The 27,495-nt window shown below is 37.9% G+C and overlaps 2 protein-coding genes across 3 annotated transcripts; both read right to left on the bottom strand.

The window, feature by feature from the left end:
* Nucleotides 1-606: 606 nt before the first annotated feature.
* Nucleotides 607-22,414, bottom strand: LOC105423202 (uncharacterized). 2 transcript variants are annotated; one of them, XM_011632872.2, is made up of 8 exons: nucleotides 20,949-22,414; nucleotides 7,039-7,279; nucleotides 6,609-6,811; nucleotides 5,991-6,194; nucleotides 4,315-4,542; nucleotides 3,887-4,212; nucleotides 3,293-3,427; nucleotides 607-3,215 (listed from the first exon to the last, which is right to left on the bottom strand). In XM_011632872.2, exons 1-8 carry the CDS (start codon nucleotides 21,001-21,003, stop codon nucleotides 1,305-1,307), a joined length of 3,303 nt encoding a protein of 1,100 aa, XP_011631174.2. In that variant the 5' UTR covers nucleotides 21,004-22,414; the 3' UTR covers nucleotides 607-1,304. The 2 variants fall into 2 exon arrangements, with proteins under 2 accessions (XP_011631174.2, XP_011631172.2); XM_011632870.2 differs by having other exon boundaries at nucleotides 7,039-7,282; nucleotides 20,949-22,413.
* A 3,431-nt stretch (nucleotides 22,415-25,845) lies between these two features.
* On the bottom strand, nucleotides 25,846-27,488 carry mRpL55 (mitochondrial ribosomal protein L55). The gene is made up of 2 exons (XM_011632876.3): nucleotides 26,976-27,488; nucleotides 25,846-26,554 (listed from the first exon to the last, which is right to left on the bottom strand). The coding sequence occupies exon 2, from the start codon at nucleotides 26,551-26,553 to the stop codon at nucleotides 26,227-26,229; it is 327 nt and encodes a 108-aa protein (XP_011631178.1). The 5' UTR covers nucleotide 26,554; nucleotides 26,976-27,488; the 3' UTR covers nucleotides 25,846-26,226.
* Nucleotides 27,489-27,495: the final 7 nt, after the last annotated feature.

Below are 27,495 nucleotides of genomic sequence, written 5' to 3'. Positions count from 1 at the left end.
CTAGCTCTTTATATTATTATATTACGAAGAGGGATAACTTCGAATTCCCTTGTGGTTCTTCGCGTTGGTCATCGAGATATATATACAAAATAAAAGTTTTATATATATAACTTTATATATATACATATATATACATATATATTTATATATACATATATATATATATATATATATATATATATACACACACATACATACACATATATATGTATGTAGCATATATAAAGTTATATATATTTAAAATAGCGAGCGCTGTGAACGTCTGATCGTGGATCACTATTTGCAGATTGGGCATAAATAAGCGTGAAGAAAAAGAATTAATGACGGCGATGATAATAACAGTTATATATTAATAGTAAAAGGCGAAGCTATATATATGTGTGTTGTATATATTTATATATATATATATATATATATAGCTATGTAAAAAATTCCTATATATATACAAAGGTAATAAAAGTTAAGGGCTCCCAATTTTTATCAAAAACAAAAGGAAAGTTAAAGATTTTTTTCTAAAATCATTAAATCTTATTCTAGTGACCGAGAGAAAAATTTGCGATCTTTCCTGAAATTTTTTTCACGTTTTTCATAAATTTGTTAAAAGCGATAATTCAATGACACTAAGATAATACTACAACTAAGATAATACTACAACTATCATAAGGCACGAGTATATATTTCATTTTATCAGAAATTGCACTTAATTTGAATTTTTTAATATCTAATATCTATCTTATCACCGCCACACAAGAAATAACAATTTAATTTTGTGACAAAGATAAGAAGAGTATAAATTGAACTTAAGTCGTATTATTTCTCATCACAGACTTAATTGTGGCAAAATTCTGCTTTATAAGTTTTATTTTGAAAAAGTTTTGTTAAAGCTATTATTTTTAACTTTCGTCGTCGACAAAAATCATTCTTGTAGTTTTCACTTCTTATTGAAAGAATAATATAGACTAAGCGGTATCGGAGATTTACACTTTTGTTCACTGGGGAAATAATACGTAGTTTCTATCTTTTGAAAATATTAAATTTGCAAACATTTTTATCTGATTAAAATAACTCCGTTGTAATTAATCTTGAGTTTTTCATACTTTCATTTTTATAATACATAACAAAGAGAGCGATTATATAAAAATGAATTTCGAATTTTACTGAAGAAATAAGTTCTTTTCCCCATTATGTTAATGACATGATAATATAAATAAAATAATGCGCTTTTTAGGGGTACACTCTCGCGTCTCGCGAAAATTAAAAGAATGTTTCGAATCTTATTTCTTTTTTTTCATCAGCATATATGATTAGCGATCCCTCTCCGACAACGGATAACTTTTGCCCATGTCCTCTTCCGGGATCAACGGTATGTATCTTGTCCGAGGATCATTTTTTCGCTCATAAGCATACGGAAACATCATCGCGGGTTTTGTTATCGTCCTGGCACTTTTTACCGTCGTTTTATATCGCGGAATCTTTTGAATATGCGAAGCAATCGTCGTGGATACCGGAACGTCGTTAGTATCGGTCGACGAAGGTGAACCGATCGTCTTCTCCAAATCGATCAGAGGTATGAACTTCCTCTCGTACGCGTTAGCAGTAGTCGTAGCCTCCTCTTTAGCCTCATCGAGGACACTGTCTTTGGCGAATTCCCGCGAATTGTCAACGGTATCACTCGTCGAGATCGCTATTGCTACCGTTTCTTCGCTTAACGTCTTCGTGGACGTCGAGATAACGGCAGGCTTAATCGTGATCGGTATCCAGTCATCAGATTTGACTTCAGCTTCCGCACTCGCTGTCCGCGAGGAAGTCCAGTCGCGGCTGTTTCCGACCGACCAGTCCAGCGATCGCGAGGCATTCGAATCTCTTTGCGACGAAACGTTTTTCGAGGGAGTCACCGATTCGCCGATCGGCTGCCAATCGCTGTCCTCACGTTGGATCTCGGTCGTCACTGTTCTCACCTCGAGACCGGTAGAATTTGCACTCGCCATTTTCTCCGGGTACACAGCCTCGACTATCACCGGCGGCACTTCGGCTCTCGGCACAGCATACTCGGTCTCGCCGTTCTCCATCCGCGTCCTCGAAGTGGACTCCTCGAAGTGACGTCCGTTTTCAAGATTGGACGTCTCGTCGGTCTTGCGCTGGTTAATGTCAGTTTGCTCGTTACTCTGTTGTCGACTGGTCGTCTTGCTGGCCTTGGCGGTGTTATCGGTGCTCCTCGAGTTTATTATGTCGCTCAAGATAGGAAAATACTTGGGCTCTTCGTGTTGTCGTATGCCGGTCACGAAGCTCGGCGTGTACTGCGAGATCAGAGGCAACAAAGTTTGTCGGGCGTATCGTTCCGCTTGCGCCAGGATGTTGGCCAGTCGCTCGGGCAGAAACTGCACGGTGAACGCTCTGGTGGAGGTCGACGACGTCTCCTGTATCTCGTCGCGCTGCTTGTCGTGTTGCTGTTGCTGCTGCTGCTGCTCCACCTCGTTTCGCGTGTTGTGCCTGGTGGCGCGTGGATGCAAGATCGGCTCCGTAATCTCGGGCAATCTCAGCGAACGGCCAGCCTCCTTTTTACTCGGGCGCAGTACCGGTTCTCTAATCTCCGGTAGGTACTCCGTAGTGGTGGTGATGGTGGTTACGGTGGTCTCGGCGACGCGCTCCGGCGCCGTCGAGGCACGATAGATCAAGTTCGCGGCGCCGGCGAAGCTTCGTCCGTGTTCCGATTCGGCGTTCTCCAGCGAGTTTGAGTCACCGTCACCCGATATGTCTATGACGATCCACGGATTCGCGATGTTGCGCTGCTTCTCCGCGTCCTCGAGAATCGTCGCCGTTTCCATCTCGACTCGTCGATTCTGCTCCTTCGTGAACGGACCGAGACCCCGCTTCTGCGACGGTCTGTCCGTCGAAAGAATCTCCATGGAATATCCGGAATCCTTCGTCTCATAGTTCTGCTCCTTTGTGAAAGGACCTATGCCACCTTGCTTGTCCTCCATTGGTACACGTTCCAGCGCCGGTATCGGAGAAGACACGGTAGAGTTGTCAGAGTCCAAAGGTATGTTGCATTCGCCAGGATAAAGGGGTAGGTAAACCGAGTGGCCGGATTCCAGAATCAAACCCTTCTTGCAAACGGACAAGGTTTTGCCAAAGCTATCGACGATGGCTACTTTGTCGATCGTCCAGGACACCAAGCCAGATGATATCCAACCACTGTACGCCGTGTATTTGATCTGTTAACACATTGAAATAATAATATAATCTATGGCATTTAACTCTTAAAATGAAAAGATGATGATAAGTCACTTACTTCGATCGCCTCGAGATTGATAACTGCAGGATGTGGCACGACGATTTTCTGAAGAATGGCTCCTACTAGAAGCTCTTCGTCCTTGCGAGTCATCGCGAACGTGTCATTGTATGAATCTTTTCCCACAAGTGTGACCTGAAACAATAAGAAATCGTAAAACATTGATATGTCAAAAAAATTATTTTAAAATTATCAAAATTTATTTACTAAAAACGAAGCGGTACCATTTGAAAAAAACGGATTTGCAAGAATAAAACCAAGATAATTCCTTCATCTCTAAAATACGTAATAATTTGCAAGAGGGAAATTAAATTTTTAATATATTAATGAGCTGATTTTCGGTATCAGATGTAGTAAATGGGCAAATGAGAATCAGCGCTGTTTATATATATATTTTATATATATTTTATATATTTTTATATATTTTATATATTTATATATTTTATATATTTTATATATTTTTAAATTATAATAAAAAATGTCAATTGCGCACCGTAAACAGCGCTGATTCTGATTTGCCTATTTATTACATCATATATAAATTTTTAACATTATTCATCTTTATTATTATCGATGAACATCTCGAGTGCTCACCTGAAGCTTGCCATAACTCCTGGCGGATCTCTCGCTACGGCTGTTGTACACTTTAATCTGATACTGATGAGCACAGAAAGGCTCCTCATCTCTCGTCACCAGATAAAGTTGGCCCCTGGCAGGCGACTCGCTGCTGTAATAACCCATGTCGCCACAGGGTCGATCCATACCGTTCGTGCCACAGGGGAAACAATCACCCTTCAGCAAACCTTCATAGCCATGATCGCAGGGAAACGCCGGAAATCGACACTTCGGGCTTACGGAATCGGTAAAGAATTTGTATGCCCGTCGGTGGTTGCACAACGACCTGCCCTCGACTGCACTCGCTATAATAATCAAACAATAATGAAACAATTATTTGGATCTTAATTTCTGAAGCTTAATTTTTCTGGATTGTGATTTTCTGGATACGGCTGAGATGAGCTTACACCAGATAATATCAGAAACGGCACCGACGAAGATATTCGAGCATCCGCTTTGCATTTTCCCACCATTCGGATAATAATCCACATCCCCCATAGGCTGCCAGGAACCGAGTCCGCCCAGGATGAGCTGTTCGCCATTGCTGTGAATAACGTCTACAAAATTTGCATCTGTCGCGTCCAGTCGAACCCTCGGATCCTGCGACTCGAAAAGCGGTCCGGCGGGATCTAATCCTATTTGCATACGAAAACATACGACGATCATCGCAATATATTTCGTAATCGTTACCAGCAAATTTCTTACGTAACGAAAAGATAACGATCAATGAAATATGAAAAGTAGAAAAACATTATTGATCTAGAAATTTGTAAGGAGTAACAGGTCTTACAGTCATTTTCGTTAAGATCGGAATCAGATTTAAAGAAAAATTTAATTTTAACTTTATAAAATTACCATCATGAATACGCGTTCGGATGCAAAATTACTAAGTAATGTAGAAGGTGCGCGTATTATAAAAATAACCAACCGGTTACTCCCACAGGTGCGCGGGTTGTTACAGATACGCTTTTACTTAATATGCCGGGCGTATAGCCAGGTATATCATTTATTACATGCCTTCATACGATAGTGAACGTATGGAATTGGGATTAAAATGGGATTGCGAAAACTATTTTTTTTTTTTAATTTTACGCGAAATAAGCAGCCTTGAAGAAGCATGAAAGCACAGTGACAGACAGAAGGATATAACTTGGTTCCCCTAAGCTTAAGAAATACTCGTTTCTCCTTGTTGAAATCCGGGCAAAATGTGTTGGCAGAGATCACATAAAAAGAACAACGGATGGAAAAACACAATCCGCCTTGTAGTTAATAAAATTCGCGTAACAGCAAATTAGGGACAAATTGCGAAAAGAATCGTTTCTCAATTCTACACGAAATATCACTGAAAAAGTAAACGAAACACGTCGGCGGAAGGATATTCGCTTGTTCTGACAATATAAAATTTCAAAACTACTCGTTTCATCTTGTCGAAGGAGAAGTCAGGTGAAGTCCGGGGAAGAAGCCTTATTACATGAATTTACATAGTAAAGAAAAAATGCGCGCTCGACAGTTCACCGTGGTGGTGTTCGATCAAAAGGCATTGACGCGTGTCGAGGTATAGAATGCAGCAAGCATTTAAATGCATCGAAATGGTTGTCGAGAGACCTTGTTACAGTTACTCTCTAATAATCGATTATACGGCCGAGCTCGTGCTCAATCGGCTGGACTTGTTGCGTTCGTCGAGATATATCTCACGCATGAGAAATTTACACGGAGATTCCAGTTGATGCTTTAAGTGGATGCATAAATATGCATGAATGCAATGAGCCTGAGCAACAATACCATAGCAGCGACAATAACACTATCGCAAATGCTTCATGTAAGAGTATTAAAATTACATCAATATTTAAATATCTTCATTTCTCTTCGTTAGATTAAAAAAAAAAAGAAAATTGATTTTTGACTTTCAAATACGACGATAAAATTGAATCGAAGTTGCTTCATCAGCAACCGAAGTAAGTTTTCCTTCGTAAAAGACTTAAAAGTATATGTAAAGAATCGTTTCAAATTATTTATGTGTTATATTATTGCGCAGAGAGATTTTATCAGATCGATAAAGATTCGCATGAAGTGTTTAACCTACCGGTAATTCTGGATACGTTTCCGAGTTCTGCACCGGCAAAACCGGCCACGTGGGCGCCCAGGCTGAATCCTATCATATGCACCTTTTCCAGTGGCACGTTTAAGCTGCGGATTAATTTCGCCAATTGTCGACCAACTAGTCGGGTATTGGCCGCTGCCCTTACATAATTGGGTACGGCACTGCCGGGTCCCCAATCCACACAAACTAAAAATAGTACAGTTATTTAGGTCACATTTCCGAGAAGAATATTACATTTTAAATGAGATCATTTGATTATTATACATATTTATTTATAATTAAAAAAGATGAAAGGATATGTTGAAATGAAACTGCGCTTGCATTTTATTGCGCAAGTAACATTATTATGTGAATATGATTAAAGTATTATCATTAAAGAAATGCAAATCTAGTAATAAATAATTTCTCGTTTAATTTAATAAAATTTAATAAATAAAATGGAGATGTATCTTTCATTATTTTGTGAAGCGAAACGTAGAGAATAGCGTTTACCACTTGAACTTTCCGCAAATTCTTGCGCAGATCGAAAGATGTATGTCGAATTTAAAATACGTTCGAGTACACATTTAAATAGTTATGCAAGCTTCGTTACATAAATACCTATATTGCAATCGTGAATGCTCATTAACGCGGATCGCATATCGTAAACCCATAAGTGATTGCAGTCGCTTCCAAATCCATGCACGATTACTTTCGTTGGGAGATTGGGATCTATGGCACGATTTGCATTGTCGGCGTTTATGTCGTCGGCGGGCACCTCCATCGGGATCGATCTCGCCTTTCTACTTCCGTACACGAGGAATCTGTCGAAGGGAAGTAGATATATATACAATTTAACGCGACGATAAAAAACATTTTATATGCCTTGGTGCCATGGTGTCACGCAAACGTGTTTATCGCGTGATGTCAAGTAGTTCAGATAACTTCAGTACCAGGTGTCTTCCGTAACAGTTTGCACGAAAACGTAGCGTTTCTTATGCTGTTAGACGAACGGATGCTGTAAGACGTAATTTTCTCGTGCCTTTCTTACCTGGTTCCGACATCTTTCGGCGGTGACGGTAGCATTTCTAGATAACTGAAGGGTCCGGTATCCTCGAAGCATCCGATGTCCTCATAGCAAACCTTGGACACTTCCCTTTTTCCTCTGTGATTAAGCTTTTTATGAAGCGTCCATTGTTTCATTGACTCGACGACTGCGCGAAAAATTTCCGCGTCGTTCCTTTCGTCCGAGCTTTCGTCGAAGGACGAGAACACTTGTCCCGCAACGGGATCTGCTGAAATATTTATTAACGATAATGAGAAGATACGTATAAAAACATATAATATTTTCTTCTTTTTATATTTTATACTAAAAAAAAAAATTAATTGACAGATGAAATTAATTAACATTGTATGAAGAAATTTAAAAAATCGCGAATCTATTTGCTATTAAAAGCTAAATAGGTTTTGGTAAATTAAGATGTAACGTTAGCTGCGAAGCTCTGAGAAGATATTCAGAGTCCATAATTCTTCAATTCAAATAAAATTTACCGAAAGGCATGGTTAAAGAGCGTTCAGTACATTTATGTGAATATTTCTAACGGCTTTCCCGGTCCACAGCTCCCAGCCGTTATCGTTATTACCATAACGCCTGAATAACAATTTCCTGGAACGCTATGGCAATATTTTACACTTGATAAAACCATAGATATTTCCGTTGTCAGGCTTCATTGCTTATAAGTTCCCGGTTTCTTACGGGAAATTCAATTATAATCTGTGGCAAATACATCAGCCGCATCGAGAGATGCGATATTAAGATAAGCTGTTGATCGGATGATAAAAATATTGAAAAATTTAACTTGTGATTCTGACAAGCTTTGAATGGAATTTTTATTTAACAAATTTTTTAAAATGGTTAATAATTGTTAAGTTTTAGCAAAAGAAGCTTTATGAAATGAAAAAAAATGCAAATTAATGAAAGCAAATTGCATATATTTTTAGAGTTATTTTTTAATGAAATCACATTCTAGGACAGCATATTACATAGTAATTGCTATCTAATAGCAAATATCTTATTTAAATCATTGTAAACCTAGTTTACATATTACAGCGTCGTTAAAAGCTCATATAACAGATATAAAGAATTTATATTCATAACATAATGTACAATTTACATAAAAACGATCGATAAAGAATTGCAACTGACAGAAAACGCAATCACAGTCATGCGTGACAGTAAACGTGCAATTAAAATCACTGTGAACGTATTTAAATTGTGTGATTTCCATATTTTCCCTTTTACAAGTACAACTTAATGCTACGGAAAACTTTAACGCAGAAGACAGTCACTAAACAATACTCAACAGGAAACGTACATCTGCAATTAAGATCTCCTGAGAGAATTAAAGCTACCACAGTTCCTGTGAATCAATATACAATGATATAATTCCGTAAGAATGTATTTGTCATTTGATATTACAAAATGATAAGTTGTTATTTTAATTAAATTTCTTTATATAAAAAAATTGTTTTATGAAAATTAAGAAAGAAACTTACTCTTATATATTAATTCCAGAATATAAAATATGAATTTGAATTTTTTAATTAAAAAAAAACACATGTTATAATTTCTCCAATGCTTTATTCAATTTACAGAAATATATAATATATTGAAAACAAAATTTAATAGATAGCAAATTTAATAGAGAGCAAAATGATATCTTAGCAAAGTCCATGGAAATTTTATTTATTTATAATATTATAATGATATGCTTAAAAATATATATGGATCACAAATTAGTAAATTGGTATTCAAAAAGTTAAGATAAGATTAAGATTGCTTTTTGTTTATTTATAAGTGCATTCTCTGTTGTGTTCTTCAAATAGTGCTACATCATATGCACTTTCTGCGTGAAGAGAATGCAAAAGAGTATCTCTACTATAAACTTAAAAATTCCCGTCCTTCTTTCCTCGGAAGACTACTATAATCATTCAAAATGACTTGGAGGACTTCCCAACGCGCCTATAACATTACACTCGAATACCTACGCAATCTTACGATAATTTCATATCTAGCGACGGTCAGCGATGAGAATTATTACTCGTACAGTTCTGAATCGTTTCTTGTTTATCATATTCGTGGGACGAAATTGCAACGTTCATCTCAGTTGATAGAAATGTTTCCTTAATGGCGGCCCATAACCGACTCTCATGGTTTTCCCCAATATATTCCGCGGCGGTATAAAACAGGACAGGAAGTGGACCGTCGTGCATAATACAGATTGCGGCGAATCACCTGGAAAATGGTGACACTTTAACCCTCTTAACACGCGGTCCCGAATGACTGTATTTGCAATGACTGCGCGTGAATTTTATGTCACGTCACGTCACATACGAGGCGTCCCACTTCTGCCACATTATTTTTTAATGACAAATCCTGGTGGCCAACTTTGAGGTGATTTTTCTTCAACAAAGATGTCGAGGCACGCATAGTTTTCCATTTAGCGATCGAAAGATAACGGCAGTTTCAGTGGCAAACTCCAAGCCACTATTCTTTAGTTAAGTGTGCTCAAGAGGAAGGAGGGGGAGGGGGGGGGAGAAGGGGGAGGGCATTAACTTCAACAAAATTCATTCGGTTGCGAGCACAACGCTCTCCGGACGAACCGCAGAACTCGATCTACCGTTGTTCTTTGCCATCTTAGGCAGGGTTAACGTCCGTCTGTTTGCGGGCCAAGTGTAGTCGGCGATTGGGTTTTGCGAGCATGTCGTGACCTTACGACCCAGATCTGACCGGTGCTACGTCGAGGTGGATGCGGCAGAGAATGCGGCGGCGGGTGGGTATCGTCTCGAATCTTTATATTCGAGCGGTTGGGAAAAAGATGGTTTTGTGTTCAGACGGCCGGCACGGGCCGCTTAATGAAGCCATGGGAATGAGTTGGCAGGCTAATTTATGCGGATTCTCATGACTCGTGAAAATAAACCGGCACTGATCCGCCGGCTGATATTCGTTTTGCAAGGAACGAGCTGGAGACGAAGCTGGAGAATCCACGCTCCGGTCGGACTGGTCTGTCGGATCGCGACGGGAGAAACTGACAAAAGGAAAATCGGAAAGGCCTCTGGGAGATCGCGGTCGGGAGAAGCACCAGCGCGCGATGGTCACTTAGATGAGCGTGCCGCTTGACTTTTTGCTCGCTAAAGCTGCTCCACAAAATGAGCGGCAGAAACGAGCGAGGGAGAGCGGTGGAAAAGGGAAATCACCGATATCGAATAAGGCGGAAAGAAGAACTGCGACTGACGATGTCTGATCCACGGTGTTTCAGCGATCTGCCGTATGCGAAATTTAGATTTATTATAAAACCATCGATAATTAAAATATTATCGTTTTTTTTGCGAGAAATCATTTGACAAAGAGTGGCTTTGAAACCGAAAAAGATCTCCACAACAAGACGTTTTAAACAATAGAAACAAGAAGGAATAGAAATTTTTATATATCCTGGAAAAAACATAGGATTTTAACATTATTTGAAAGGTGTGAAAACGTGTGTGTTTCTATTTTTTTTTTTTATCTCTATGATAAATCATATTTTATTCACTTTTGCATTTGATGAGCAACAACTTCAATTAACTGTAATTACTTTATTTGAAGAAAGAAACTAGAACTGGATCTGATTATATATATATATATATCTTTAACAAAGTTTGATGGATCGGCAATTTAGTAAAAAGTATTATTACGTTTTTTCGATAAATACGGCAATATCGTGCACGATAGCTCACGGTAATTATCTCCTGGCACGAGTTATTCTTGAGGAACCGTTCGATAATATGTACAATCTAACTCATCTTCTATATCCTCCGTTATAAATAAATAATATAATAAATAATTTTTCTATCCGCTTATTGAATTATGCGCCAAAACTCGGAGAAATATGGCGTGTATAAATCATTAGCATCGATATTGATTGTTCTTATCATTATCGCAATTATGCATTCTTCGAGAAATCCGGGACGCGGCGCAAACGTTAATTAATCTTATTTCGCTCGTCGAGCTAATCCAAATGAAATATAAATTGCCTATTTTCGTTGTCGGAACAATGGCATTGTTCCGTTGCCACGGTTGAAGTTTCGACACTCGAGCGTCGCGTGTGAAATCTTTTATCAAAGAGTATAGTTTCATAGAAAGGTATCGCGCACGCAGAAGGTGTCCCAGATTCATCGCCTTTCCTTTTAATGGGATTGACCCGAGACTAAACTAATTATAAGAACGGATTCCATTTGCGAGGATGTTAAGAATTTTTTTTCTTCCCCTTCGAATTACAGTTATCACGTTACGAAAGTGTAGCGAAACTCTATGTCGATCTGTCGGGAGCACCTTAAAACACATAACGGAAGCGTAATTCGCGGAGCATCTGGAGAATGAGGCTTTTCTTCGTAACGAATCAACAACTCGTGACACGACGATCGCTCAGATCGCTCCTAATTGGGAGAAGCGGATTAGGTGAACGATGACCGATTAAGATCGCGAGGAGGAGCAGGGTTAACGGTACATCAAGAGCCGGGACCGGGCCCACGGCTCTCTGCAACGGGACCCGAAGAGGTGTTCCCTTCGTGCTTTTCACGGACGTGGGCGTGACGATATCGAGAGAGATTCAGGATCGCGCTTGCTTGCACGTATTCGATTCGCAATCGATGGCCAGCGGATCCTCGTCGCGTGAATCAGAAGCGGCGTACGGGCGCGTCATTAGGAGCGCGGACACGCGCGATCCATTGATCATTTCGACATACCGTCGATCGCCGTCCTTGGAAAGCGAAACGCGCCGCGCGCGGTTCGCCTCTCGAAATGCCGATCGCATTTTCAGACCGATTTGAATTAACGATGACACAATCCTACGGAGGAATCTCGAGAGGAACGAACGTCGCGGCGCGTGTATCGCAATCGGCGATCTTCCGCAACGCCGGCTGCACAAAGCAAATGCTAAATCCAATCGTCCAAGCGTTTAAACGACTTGCCTATACGATCTTGTTGTACGACAAACGCGCTTTCATTTTTCTCTCTTAATATTCAACCCAGTTTTTACCCTCGATCGTTAATCACGCGAAAAACCGTAGGCGCTTCGACACTTTCGTCGAGGAAAGATCGACGCGAGATTAACCAAGAGATACGTTGTTAAGAGACAACGCGCGCGCGCGCGCGCGCGGCACAAGTGGGGCAGCCTACATACGTAGACGTAACTATGTCACAAAACACCGTGAATATTCGGATGAGAATTGGTCATTGGTCGAATAATGAAAATGACGCGATTTCAAAACCGGTGCGTTCGGGGACTCACGGATAATGAATTCGCGGGAACGAATTATCGCGGCGGAGTTCGCACTTGGCATCCAGACCACGATCGTGATCCCGCGAGTCGCGTGATCTTGTTCTCAGAAATCAGCGGGCCGTCATCGAAGGCTCGATTACTCGCGAGCGCATTTCCGCGACGTCGAGGACAATGAATCGTCAAGCCTGTCTCCGGTCGCTGGCGCGCGTAGAGTCCCACGGTGAGAACTCCGAGAACAGGAGGAGGTCGGCGAATGGAGAAGGGTCGAGACTGGTAGCGATCTTAAAATCGGCTGGTGACACAGTTTCCAGTGGCTCGAGGTGAGTGAACTCGGAGGTAATCGAGCCGACACCTTCGCACTGCACCTATACCACCTGCACCTGGCGATCGACCTGCGAAATCATCTCTCTCTCTCTCTCTCTCTCTCTCTCTCTCTTTCTCATATAGAAATGCCTGTCGAAATAGATTATTTCAATTATACCGAGACTTTTTACCATTCGTTTACAGATTTATTGAGCAATTTTAACAAACATGCTCTACAAACAACCGACGCTTTTTAAAATACATCTCGCACACCGGTGCGGAGAACCTTGTTCTTTCGGTGAATTGCATTCGATTTCTCCTTAGCGGTAATATTCCGAGTTTTAATTACTAGAGCGCGCGGTTTAACGTGAGAAGATTTGGAAACAAAAAATTTCCACAGATAAATAACAAATTGGAACATCAGTAGAACTATTGAGCCGAGATTGACGTGCTTGTTATTATTTACTTTACAAAAATATATTATTATACATAATCCTAAAAAAAAACAACGTTTACATCGTTGAACTTATCTTTACCTATCTTTACCTTTAAATAAAAAAAAAAATCTATCTATTTTTATCTTTGAATAAAAATTTTCAAAAGTAACAAGATGCATGGGGGAGTAGAATGCGAGTAGATGTTTTAAGTCATTACTATGCGTCATATACGGTTGCATTGAAGTACCGTTATCAAAGTTTTGAAGCGCTTTACGGACACAATACCGGCCGCACATGTGCATGCAAATGTTCCACGATTACGCGTTTACCCATTAGTAGACTGCTTTTTAGTGCCCGCACGCTAGCAGATAGCGGCCACGTACATCACCTGCTACCGAGACAAGGCTCGACTTTTTCAAGTGTAAAGTGTCTCGACGTCTTTGAATTTTAGACTTTACACTTATGTCACTGCACAGCGGAAGAAACCAATCGAAGAAAAACTTTTATTGATCTTGACATATTTATATGTTTTTACGATGAGGAAAATAAATCCGTACAAATCGCACGTTGAAGGAAATCCAGCTGAATCTTACTTGCTAATAGCCACACGCATTAAGATCTCATTAAGAGATTACATCTCTCATCACATTAACTCTCAAGTATACATACTTGAAATCTGAAAAAAAATTTTCTTGAAAACAAAAATATTCTCCAGAGACTTTTGTAAATTTCAATCTCCTATATTGATTACATTATTAAGATAATCATCGGAAAATAGAATCACTCATCAAATCTCTCGCATTATTAGCTGAAGTACAGAATGAAATTTTGGAAAAAGAGTAATAACGTTACTCACATTTAGATGTAGGATTAATTAACCACCTGCGAATCGCGCAACCGTTGCAGACGGCAGACAGACGGACAATGTGATATTTAAAAAGGAATCCCGCGGAAAGTGTAGGCGTGCCGCGATAACCATCGATGAAAGTCACCGGTTCTTCGCAGTTGCGCCTTTCGCATTTCACCAAGTGGGCGAGGATATAATAAATCTCTTTTCAAGGTCTCTCCGTCGTGGCCGATGCCGCCGTAATCAGCAATCGCACGCGGTGCAACGAGTGCGCGAAGCTCGGAGAAAATTGCAGCAGAAACTGGGACATTGCGGAAGTGGATGTTTAGCAGTTAAATAATAGCGCCGAGTCTCGTTTGCGCTCGCGAAACTTTGCGCACGATCGCTTTCTGCGCGCTCCGATAAATGTTCGAGCCACCGAAGCATAATTTTCGACGACTGCGACAATAGCGGGATTCTCGAAATAGTTTTGTATACACATTTTTTTTATAATAATTATACGCATTTTCGGCCGAGAAATCTCACGCGGAATATGACTTGGGAATCAAGAATATATTTTTTTAGGCGTTACGATTAGGAATAACAGCGTTTTTATATATTTGAAATAGCCGTTCGATACTTTTATTTTTTTCTTACGTATGTTATTAAAAAGTCCATGATGTGCGTAACAGCGAGAGAGAGAGATAAAAAAAAAGAATAAGAAAAAAAATATTTCCTATTATTTTAAGAAGCGTCGAAAAATGTGAGAACAACGTATCATCGCCTTACTCTTTCGTAATTCGCGTGACTAACGCAAGTTTGCGCACCTTAAATGCCTTCTCTGTTTGCTGTATCATTATTTCTTTTTCTCACCAAAATGTACGCCCAAACACCCGACGTCCAGTCGTCTAATCGTTGACTGCGGAAAACGAGAAATTTCCTTCCGGCAGAGAAATTAAATCGACATCTCTCAGAAGAGATCTGTCGAGATCATTAAAGTCAAATTGCTGGTCTTAATAATTTTACTGAAACTTGGTTGCGTAATTTGTTATTTAGTAATTTTACCTTCTTCCAACTTTCAACGTGGCACGACACCTGCGTAACATTTACGCTGAGGTAAAATTTTGCTACCTCACCCGCCATTTGATAATTCTGTCTTTTTAACTTTCAACGCGGCGTGACTCGTAATATCTCTGGTTACATTTTTCTCCTTTGCTTCAACTTCGCTTGGAATATCCTATTTAATTATCTGTCGCAAAGTTGAACGTTTGGACGAAGTGCAGCTGAGTTAATGAGTACTGAGTATGATTATTGAATAATCGAAGTAGCCATTAACGGACGTTCAAGCAGATATACGTTCCGTCAAGAGGGAAATAGATAAGTGGAACTAAAGGGAAGCAAAACATATTTCAGTATACGCAGATGGAAAATTGCATTTTCAATATCCGATAATTATGACTCATAATTATTCAGGAAAAAGGCTCCTAGAGAGCCTTGATCGTCATTGATGGAGAGGATTCATGACGAGAAAAGAAAAAGGAAACGAACGCCGTTTAGCAGAGAAAGTATCCAACATCGGCTCAAGAATTTCTCGACCTCTTCCTACGCACACACACACACACACACACACACACACACGCGCGCGCGCGCGCGCCCACACACACACATACGCACACTCATACGAGCAATTACTGCGTAATATTTAGAAAACTTATCGCAATGTATATAGCGTCTCTTTTTGGTACTTATTATTATATATTAATTAGAAATTGCAAATTTAAATATTTGGACAGGCAGTAAATGTGCATACCACGGCATGATAATTTATAATACGCTATTATACAGACTCGATTAGAGGCCATAAAATGTGCAGTATATCCATGTTTAAAGAAGATAAAAATTTTATACCTTAGACGTGTACCAACGTCCGGCGCGAGTAACGAAAGTATCAATAAGTCGAACATTTTATTTGCGGTAATGAATTAAAATAAATATATACCGTTGCCGTGTATACCAATGACGTCCAAGCTCGAGTAGAAAGTAGTGGACGATAATCTTCATACATCCGTCTACGCCAAGCGGATTCAACTAATTTTACGACATTCCGCAAGAATGTCTCTCCGGCTGAGGATAACGCTCGAGCTTACGACACTCGAAAGACCCAGAATATTTCATAAAAAAGTCACGTTTCCGGGTCAAGCGTTCCCTGCCGTCTCGTCGGATAATCTTCGCTCGATGTAAATCGTAAGTCCAATGTCATCCTGACGGGGAACAAAGAAATTGCGGGATACCGTTTCGCGACCGGCTGCCGTTCGCCGGCAAAGCCGTTTTGTTACAGCGTGACATCGCGCCGCGACTGGAAATAATTGTCCGTCTCTTTTTGCCCCCTCATCGTCGTTCGTTCCTCCGCGGGTTTCAGTGTCGAAGCAGCGGACCGTAAACGTCACCTCGCTTCCTCGTAACCCGGAATCCGGCCTCTCCCTCCGGGCGTAATTACGAAATAACGATATGACCGGCATAATGCGACCACTACGGAGTAGGAAGCTGGTTGATTTCGCGCGACGGCAAAATTGCTATTATGCATGTGTGATTCGATAATCAGACGTTTCGAGGTTCCCATTTGTTTGGACGTAATCCGCTTTCCTTGGGACCGTTTTCTGATTGTTGATTGTCATGCCAAAGCGACATGAAAATCAACACCCCTTTCATTCCGCCGACTGTTACGTCGCTTCCATGTCCCACAAATTCTTTTTCTCTAGGCGCATATCTAGAGATATGCTCTTTATGGAAAATATCCTTGGACTATGAACAAACTTTTATTACATCTCAAAGTGATTAATATGCGAGTAACGCATGAAGTAACGGAGGAGATGGGAAGAAAGAAAGATTCTTTCTTTGATGGTTTATTGCGAAATATCTAGTTTTGAAATTAGATTTTTTTTTTTCTCTATCTCACTGGGTCATCCTTTCGTGAAATAATGAAACAAATTTAAATTTTCCCCGTGAGTATCTTTACCCTTACGTAATGACTTGCGCAAGCTATCGTTGCACAAAATTTTTCTAGCGCATGCACGTCGTGCCACTTTGAAGTGCATTACATACGTCGCGCCAACAAGTTTGCGCAACAATCTTTGTTGTGTATGGGCCACTTCGCTCCTTTCACTCTTAAATCACGGGGCCATCGAAGGGTTAATGACCATTGATGATGGCTCACGAAGATAAAACTTACACATTTAGGCACCCGAATGCCCGAAGCGATCGACCGAGCCGTCATTGCAAAAGCGACGTTTCGCTCGCCGGTCGCCTCGTCCCTTCTTCGATCGTTCCACAAAACCTCGTGGGTGGATTAAAGTGGAACGATGACCCAAATTTTGGCAGAGATTGGTTGAAAATATCATCAACGTTCAGACGGAAGCGAGAGAAAAAAAAAACACGGCTATTAATCTCGGTATCGTGCAGAACGCGCGTGCATTTGATATTTTACACATGAGAGCGCGGAGGTTTTAATTCATGCAAAATTGTGCTACACGCAAAATTGACGTGTTAATAAATTGGGGGAAGCAGCCAATCCCTCACTCCGTCACTCGAAAGCCATTTCGATTTACTTTATTCACCGTGGGCACAATGACTGTTGTGACCCAGTTGGAAGGATCCGATGCTTTTGGAGAACTTTCTCTTTCGATTCCATCGGATAGTTTTTCTTTTCGATTCCACCTTGTGATATGTAAGCATGTAAATCGATTAACAACGAATCATACTTCTATTTGTACTTCTACTTCTGATGCTAATATCACGTAATTAATTATATCAACGCCGATATCTAAAAAAATCTTTGCTCGATCCGTTTTCTTATATTAATGTTTCTAATATTAATATCAAATGAAATATAATTAATATGATGATTGAACGTGCAGAAATATTTTTCGCGAGATGCTATCTCGGCCGATGTACTGATTAGCGATCGTCTATCGGGCAGAAGTGACTCGACCTAATTGAAAATAAACGACGGTCTTCGACTTCGACAGGAGATACGATCTCTCGTGCGTGCCGCTCGTCTCTATCTTCCTCTCTCGCATTGCAAAGAGAAATTAATTGCACGGAGAAAGGTGATTCTGAGCTACGCACTCTACAAAAAAAAAAAAGGTTAGATCCGCAATGACTTGCGGAATGATTCGTGCGTGATGATTCACAGAGGAATTTGATCGCCAAGTAACCTTTATGATCTAACAAAATTCGATCGATCAATGTGCATAAATGTATATATCGACATTCATCTCTTGTCTCGTTGGAAGATAAAATTATCGGAAGAGACGAATATCGAAACTCATATCGGATCTAATATATTTGAAGACATTTTAAATAAGTCACACGAAAGAAGACGATCTTGAGAGATAATTAACAGTAGAGAGAGTGTTGTTAATTAAGCTCATATTTCACAGTAATCTCGGCCTTTTTAGTATAATTGAGATGTCACGTATTGCGAGAATTATAACGAGCCTCTGGCTTTCTTCACGAGAGCTTGAAGCTGAAGACATTTACTTCCGGTTATTTTCACGCTATCTTTATTGCTTCTGCAAACGCAAATGACTGTATGATATTATATTGATGGAATTTATTTTGCCAGAATATATATGTGTACAACCGATGAAAGTAATCGGCCGCGGTTTCACGGACACGGCCATACGGACAAACGCTTTCACAAAATGCGCGAAATACTTCACATGGATTTCTATTGTTTCCTCAATCAGAAATTTACAATTTATTTAAAGCCTATAACTATAAGGATTATGACGCTCGAATTATTTTTAGTACATGTTGCACGATGAAAACGATGTTAAGATTAGACGAACTTTCACATAGAGTTGCAAAAGTTCGAAATATTACGGGATTCGTGAAAATATCTGCAGATATTAATTCCCTCGATATTTTTCATTATATTTTTTATTAAAATAATATATACATTTGATCGCACTTAGTAATTCTGTAATAATTATGATTTATTAATTTAAGTAATTTTAGCATTAAGCATTATTAAATCAGAAATAATTTAGTGTCCGTCATCGCGTAAACGATAACGCGGCTGGCAAATCGTCTTCTCGATATTTTTAAGTCTGTATCTTAATTTGGAATAAATTAGAAAGCGTAATCCCACCGGCGAGGACGGAAATTTGGAAATTTGGCACGTTCGTGCGGATGTCGCATCATTGCGCGAGACTATCCGAGATCATTGCATTAATCTCTGACGTCTCTCACGTGCATGCATATAATATCAGTACACGAACGTCGCTTTCACTGCTGTCGGTGTAACCTTTCCGAACACTTCTTGCGGCAACGCGTCCGTGAAATTTGCACCTATGTCATTATGCCTGAAATCTCTTTCTCTCTCGCCAATTTTATTTTCATTGACCCTAAAGAGCACAAGTCATTTTATACGGCAGATGCAACACGAAGAAGAATCTCTCTCTCTCTCTCTCTCTCTCTCTCTCTCTCTCTCTCTCTCTCTCTCTCTCTCTCTCTCTCTCTCTCTCTCTCTTCCTCTAAGAAAAGTATCTATTGTAAGTTTTTGTGTTTACTTTTTTTTTTTTTTTTAAATTCTCGGCTCTCTGTGTTCAGCATTTTATTATCCTTTTTTCTGTTCTAAATATAAAATAGATAAACCCTGCTTATCAGGTACTTTAACGTAAACATGAGCGTTTAATTTATTTCCGACTATGATAACAAAATTACTCTTAACATTATGCAGAAATCAAGAAACTTAATTGCGGAGTAAAATTTTCCGCTAAACACGATATTGTAAATTGCGACTTATATTTAAACATACATAGACGTAAAAAATGTCAATAAGTATTGCGAAATACATATGGTCCGACGTACGCATAAATTCGAAACCGCCCATTGAGATGCAAATTCTTACGTAAATATATTCGAACGCTTCGTTTCTTCGTTCCTCGAGCGTTAAGTGAAAATGGACTTTGGTGGCCAGCCACCGTCCATTTAGAAAAGCCATATTTAAAAAACACATCATTGTTGACTTCAACGCCCGGTTGGTATGATTAAATAACCACGCCGCGTTAGTCGATTTGTTACAACAAAGAAGACACGGTCTGTCATGAATACATCATCGGAAGAACAATGACGAGAATCGATCAAAGTGTCCGACTATTTATGGGTAACCGTCTCTCCCAACTGATGATTAAACAATTAAGTTATATAAACTGTTATGCTTAGTAATTAACAGCAAGAAAGGCAAGGGAAAGAGAAAAAGAGGCAAGTGGTAAAATAAATAGCGTATTTATTTAATATTTAATTGTCTCATGCCGGCGGCAATTAGCATCACATGTTGTCGAATGATTTATTAAATCTTGTTGAATTGGAATAAAATTTTTGAAAGCGTCAATGTTCGGTAACGCTTCTGTGACACACATGTTAAGGATTAACACCAGCATTTCTAATTTCTGAGAAGTAAATTCGGGTCACGAATGTATGCATATTTAAAAGAAATTTCGCGTATATGCCTGTATCTAAAAGACTGATTTTTAAAGGACGCAAAGTAGATTGAGTTTTTTAAAAAGTAATTGTACATGAATATCTTTAATAAGAGAAATCCATTAAATTTATTAAATTAAAATTAGAATATGTTTTTAATTAGAATATGTTTTTAATTTATTATTTGTTTCTTTGATATTAAATATAACTATGTAGTCTGTTTTCTTTAAATGAATAAAATGTTCAGAATAAAAGCGAATTAAGTTAATAGATATCTTCACTTCAAAGCTTTTATTTATTTATGATTAGTAACAAGTAAATAAAGTTTCTTTAAATAAATTAATTTATTTATTTTTATTATATATTTTTTATATTATATTATAATATATATTATATATAATTAATATTACAAATAAAATTAAAATTATTCTCGCATCATATGTAATAAATTAAAAGAAAAAAAATTTAATATTAAATCTTCGAAAAACGATATTTCAACATATTATAACAATGATAACATTTATTTAACTTGTGTTTTAACACAATAACGTTATATTATTTGCATGATAAAATGATTAATAATGCTCACCGATAAAACTGGTCCATCGTAATATCCAAAGCGTTAGAAGAAGTTTGCCAATCATCTCACGTCTCTGGACAATCCCGGAAACCTCTTTAAAAGTCTATCATTATTGTGGATGGTTAGAAACCCATCGTTTCACCGTAAATCGCATCAGGAAGACACGAAAACATCAAGTTTGCATCCTGCCGTTTTTCTTGGTGACAGAGCCGGCAACAACCTCTATCTACGTTTATTAATTACAAAATGAGGATCGATGTTACCGTTTTTCTCGATCCAGGCAATTTTTCCTTTCTCCTGCAAGGCCGATCGATTATCCCGCTTTTTACGCTATGTCGACATTAAGAGATTGCCATAGACGCTCTTTCGAGATGATAGGTTTTTTTTTTTTTTTTTTTTTTTTTAGGTAGTTCTAGGTCGTGGCAATCAATGTAAGAAAATTAAGTCGTAAAGAGCGAACAATTTCTTCATTATGCGCGACTACTTTGCGGGTATGAGAGCGGATTGAGATGGAGACAGGAAGCGGCGCTACATCGCGGTTTACACTTGTCGACGCGATCAGCCGTCTGCTTTCTCCGCCGTGAAAGAAATCGGGCTCCGAATTCGCTTCTTGCGCAAGTTCGCTCTTATTACTGACGTACCGACATGTCCGACAGAGGCATGGATCACTCATATGCGAAGATTTTCACGCCCATTTCAGCTCCTCGGTTTCCGAAGCACAATTCGCCAATCTCTCGAGGCCAAGAAAAGGACGAAAGTCGCAGCGACTTGACATCGATCGGTTTCGCACGATTCTCGGCACGATTTCCAGTTGCTGTTTCTCTTTCTGCTTTTTTCTTTTTTTTTTTTTTTTCTTTCCTTTCAACAGTAACGCTGATAACGTGACGGATTAATCTTACGAAACGGCGTATGTTTTCGCGACGCGATTTTTTTCTTTCTTTTTTTTTTTACAGCGCAATGATAGTCGTGCGCGCCGAAACAGAAGCGAGGAGAGAAAGAGAGAGAGAGAGAAAGAGAGAGAGCGAAACCGACGTGTGCTGTATTCGCGAGCGAGGCCTGCAGGAGCACGAGAGTTGCTGCTGCCTCGTGGCCTACTATAACAGAACTGACTCCCACCTTGGAGTTACGCCGTCTCTTTGCCTGCCAGAAGCAGCGAACGGTGTTTAAGCGCGACGATGACCGGTCGGTTCCTCCACTTCGTGAGTTCTCCACCACTTTGCCGGAGACGACGCTGGAAAACTTTAAGGTTTTGAAAATATGCAATTGATATTAATATAGGGAGTAATTGAAATTAATATAGAGTTTAAATCTATATGATTGAACATTGAAAATGTTGCTAATTAAAAATCTGTTTTTGTTAAAATTTTAACGTTTCCTTGATATCTAAAATGTTATTAAATTTAAAAGTGTATTCCATCCAAGCAATCGTTGAAAGCTAATATATACACATATCGAAAAAGAATTTATTCTAAATTGAAAAAAAATATTATGATTTGAAAAAAGCATTTAAAAATTAAAGATACAAATATTTAGAATGGATTAAAGAATTCAAATTAAATGTAATTTTAAAAGTATATATTTAAAAAATTTAATTTGTTATTTAAAAAATATAATTAGAAAACTTCTTAGAGATTCACGACTGGTTGCAATGCAAGACTGGAATGGTCGGTATTTGATAATCTTGATAAAAGAAAATTTATTTATGGAAATCAGGTTAGGAAGTTGATGCTAAGTAACGCTAGATAAACAAATAATTAAGAAATCTGTTTATCAAATTCAATTCATATCAGTCTATGTAATTATTAGAAAGTTTAATATAAAGTAAAGTAGAAGATTATAATTAGTTATTCAATATACACACACACACACACACACACACACACACACACACGCGCGCGCGCGCGCGCGTAATAATAATAATTGTTCTACATGTATTACTTATTCTGACATTTGATATGTTAAGATAAGCAGCAGATAATTGCACAAAAAATAGATAACTCGCATGTATAGTAATATAAAAGTTAAGCTTCGTTGTTTTCTTGTAACTTTATCTTGAGATAAAGAACTTAAACTAAATTTTTAATAATACAGATTTATCGCATGCTTAATATTTTATAGATGATTCTTAGAAATATATATTTATAATATATTTTTTATTTATATTATATTATTTTAAAATATATATTAAAAATTTTATAATCATTTTATAACCATATTTTTATAATATATTTAAAAATAAATTATAAAAATATGGTTATAAAATGATTATAAAATTTTTAATATATGTTTTAATATAATAAATATCAAACAGAATTTTTTCTATCAAAAAAATTTTCAAAAATGAAGTTCTCTTATTATTAATAATAATATATCAACAAAAATCTTTTAAATTTTTATGGATTTTATATAATGATTATCAATTGAAGCACAAATTTTCATTATTATTTTGTTTTAAGGCATTTTAAAGGCATTTTAAATGCCTTTAAAACAAAATAATAATGAAAATTAATTAATATAATAATTAATATATACATTAATATAGTAATTAATATATTAATATATATACATTATACTTTAGCATATTTCAACGAGGAACATTATATACATTATATATAATTACATTATATATAATTCTGATAATAAGTTAGCTAAGTAGAGCTCATATTGCGTTGTAGTTTCTATCAAATTATGAATTAATTGTTATGAGTTAATATATCGCCAAGTGGAGGTCACTTTATCCTTCCTTCCAATTAAAAAACTTGGATTACTATCAGTGAAGAACGATAGCAGCCTGCTCAACTTTTCACGACGTCACCAGCTGATAATCGATCCTACTGTTTTAGTACGAACGTATTAATTAACGTCCATTGTAATGGGACATTCGAACCGTATCGGTGATTCTATCGTATGCTGAACGTGTCCCAGCACCTTTACGACGACTTGTCTTATCCCGTTATTGCTTCACAATAATTTTCTCGCTTCTGTCGCAATGATGATTTCACCGCGGCCGAAAGTGCTCGCAATTATTATGCTCAAATCAACACACTAACACATCGTAAATTACGCTTCTCTAGTTCGCCAAAACAATATGATGTATTTGATAGGAATGGAATTATTCAGTGCAATCGAATCATGTTACGCGATGTGAAATTTAGTAGAAACTTTTTTCGCATAACATATAACTATATAAAAATTTTGAGAAACAATCGTATTTTTCCAGAATTTCAATAATTCCTTCAATGTGGCTCTACATCATCATAAGATTTCGTAATTCTTTTTGTACTCATAGGAACGTATGATTATTTTGACAAAGTGAATGCATAAATCCGAACTTAAAAATAAAATATTATCAATATTTACAAGTATATATACATTATACATACGCAATGTATGTTTTTATAATTAATAGCAGAGGATAGTTAAAAATAAAGAGAGAAATAATATTTTAAATATTACCTTCAAAAACTGCAAATAAAGGATTATATAATGCACAATCGATACAAAATCTAACTTTCATAAAATTATAAAAATAAATATCCGTCTTAAGTTAAACAAAATTTGCACCTATCGAAAACATTGTCTTTAGTACTAAATATTGGAATTAATTGTCCTTTGATGTTTAGAGTAGATGGATCCATCGTTATCATTAATAATTCAAACAGTAAACATCCGATTATAATATAAAAATAAAATATTAAATAAAAGAAAAAGCAACTTCAAAAAAAATTCTCTGATTTTTCAAAACGTAAGACAAATTTCCTGAGAACTCAAAGTTTTCTAAGTGATACTTTGTAATAGTTTTTTTATATTTGAATCGCTTTATCTTTTTTTTTGTATTTACTCTACTTTCGTCTACTTAATTTAACATTCTAGCATCTATTTAATTAAACGCCACACGATGTTTTCTATATTGCCTCGTGCAGATGTTTGACATTCGAAATTTCGTGACAAATTTGCGACACATAAGTACTACCGTAAGTACTACCCGTAAAATCTACCGCGCCATCCACCTTTCCCGCGCAAAAGGCGTTTTTAATCATCGATCATCATAATGATTCGCACTAATCCATCACTTTCGCTTACCCGCGCCTTCACCGCGACGAAACTTTCAGTCCCAGCACGTCGTTGAAAGTTCAACCGCTGTTTCGTCCGGTAATTATTTACGGTTAGCGTGAGGACGACGAAAAGTGCGTGCCGGAGTGCGAAGGCGAGAATCGGAGAAAGTCGTCGCGGAGGAAATCGCTCTAAAACAAACGACGTCGACGTCCATTGCAACGAGCCCCCCTTGTCACGCAGAAATGACAGCGCACGTGCGCTACTTGCGCAAAAAAATATATCCCTCCCGTCTAATGACCGGTAATCAAATCGCGAATCGCGGTGTCGGTCCTCGAATGTCACGTTCGTCATACAAATGGACTGACATAAAAAAGACCATTTAATTACCTGGATGTAAAAAAATATGGAGACAGGTGAAAAACAAAATAAGCAAAATAACAACGCCAATCGAGACGTCGAAATTTCGTTTCATCTGGGACGAAAAGCGCCCAATTACAATTCGTCCACATCCGTCACGCGTTACGAGGAATTTCACCTCGCCCAGTCACGCGGCCCCTTCGTACGGATGTGAAAACGAGTTTATCCAAACGATTATTGCCCATTGAGAAAGGAATATTATTCGAAAGCGGGATCTGTAATCGATTCGATTTCCGTAGCGTATAATCTACTTTCCTCCGCAAGACAAGTTCAAGGTCATGGAAAATCAATAAATTATTCAATAAATTATTGCGTTCTCATTTCAAGAATATGTAACTCGTTTTATAATGTAAGATGTATATTTCATTGTATTTTAATCAGAAATAATCGACAGGGAGAGAGGAAGATAGGATAAGTTGAGAAGAGATCAACATTGTCTTTATATTGTATAGAATTGTATTTTCTTGTGTTATTAGAAACATTACAAATGTTCTGTATTTACGGAACGATGTTTATATCAATGCGCAATATATTCATATATGTGGCATTTCTTATTTTATCATAAGTACAATTCAATATTGTCTGATAATTCTAGAATGATTAGATCTGTTCATAACTACATTATAACTACATTATCACAAAAGTTTATAACAGTAGTATTTACATCATTTATACTAGAGAGAATAAACATATAATTATTTAAACATTTATATTAAACAAAAGATACAAGAGCCCTTTAAATGTTTTAAAAAGTTATTTATATTTTGCTATAAATGATATATATAATACAAATTTCAGAAATGCCAAGGTGCAATCACTTCTTAAGATTGAGATATCTATTCTCATCAAAAGTATCCTCAATTTCCTCCGTTATAACCACCTTTGTTTTTGGCTTACGCATTTCGAGTCTCCTTTTCTGTTCTGCCTCTGATAGTTCTGCCATATTTACTGGCAGGGTTATTATCTTCCGTGGTTCGTGATACTGAATCTCTATACTACTTCCATCGGGAAAAACAAGTGTTGTAGGATACGTCCGTTCGTACACCGTTCTGTGCTTCTTTGTAATCGTTGCTGACCAACAATTAAGATTTCTACGGAGACCAATCGCAGAGCTGCCAATTCGTGCGAATGAAGTGATCATTCTGAAATAAATATGAATATTTTCAATATACAAAGTATATTATTATATACGTTCCTAAAAAGTGTTCCTAAAAGTGATTTATTTTCTTTCTTCCTTAACCAATATATAATCTGAGCTGTTGGATCTAAGTTTATCTAAGTGATGTCTATTTATATCAAAGTAGATTTCGGTTTTTTATTTTTTTTTAATAAGGATTAGAAAAAAATAAAAAGTAAATCGAGATTAAAATTAATTAACGTTATAAAAACAGATATATCTCATGTTTTTTTTGCAGCACTTTTTATAGGTTATGTTGTCCATTTAGATAATATCGAACATATTGAATGTCTAGCTTCTCTGCTTAGAATAATTTCACGTTATTAAACTATTGTATTTTACTTATGAAGAATCAAAATTTCATAATAATAATCAAAGATGCTTACCTGCCAAGGTGATCGACGAAACGAGCGACCTGACGCAACGACTTGAAGCTCTGCGCAGTTGAGCGATCGGGATAGTCACGTGGCGCTCCCGCGCGACCAATCGGCGACGGCGATGGCGGCCGCGCGCGCTGCCGAGTGCAATCGATTTGCGATTATCGAAGCTTTCGAAATGCGCGTCCCGCCAATTCGCGCGATTTTTTTTTTACACGGATAATGCGTGCTTCTTGCGTGCGAATCTTGAGAAACGGAGAGCGAGACAAGGATTGACCATGGCTCGCAATAGTGTGCGTACCACATAAAACGGTGAAGAGAAGTGCCACAATTGGATCTCATTGGGAGGAACGGCGGGAGCGAGGGAGATAATTAACAAAAAATAACAACATCCATTGTCGATCGCAACTCGCGACAGAAAGAGGACGCGGACTGTTCTCGTGTGCAACTCTCGTGAGACACATGAGATATACGTGTTGATCGTATGCGAAGAAAAAAGATCGTGTTGCGATGATCGTGTTACTCTTAA

The sequence above is a fragment of the Pogonomyrmex barbatus genome, unplaced genomic scaffold, assembly GCF_055798465.1.
Source record: "Pogonomyrmex barbatus isolate J1 unplaced genomic scaffold, ASM5579846v1 scaffold17, whole genome shotgun sequence".
NCBI lineage: Eukaryota > Metazoa > Arthropoda > Insecta > Hymenoptera > Formicidae > Pogonomyrmex > Pogonomyrmex barbatus.
This window is presented reverse-complemented; position numbering and strand designations above follow the sequence as displayed.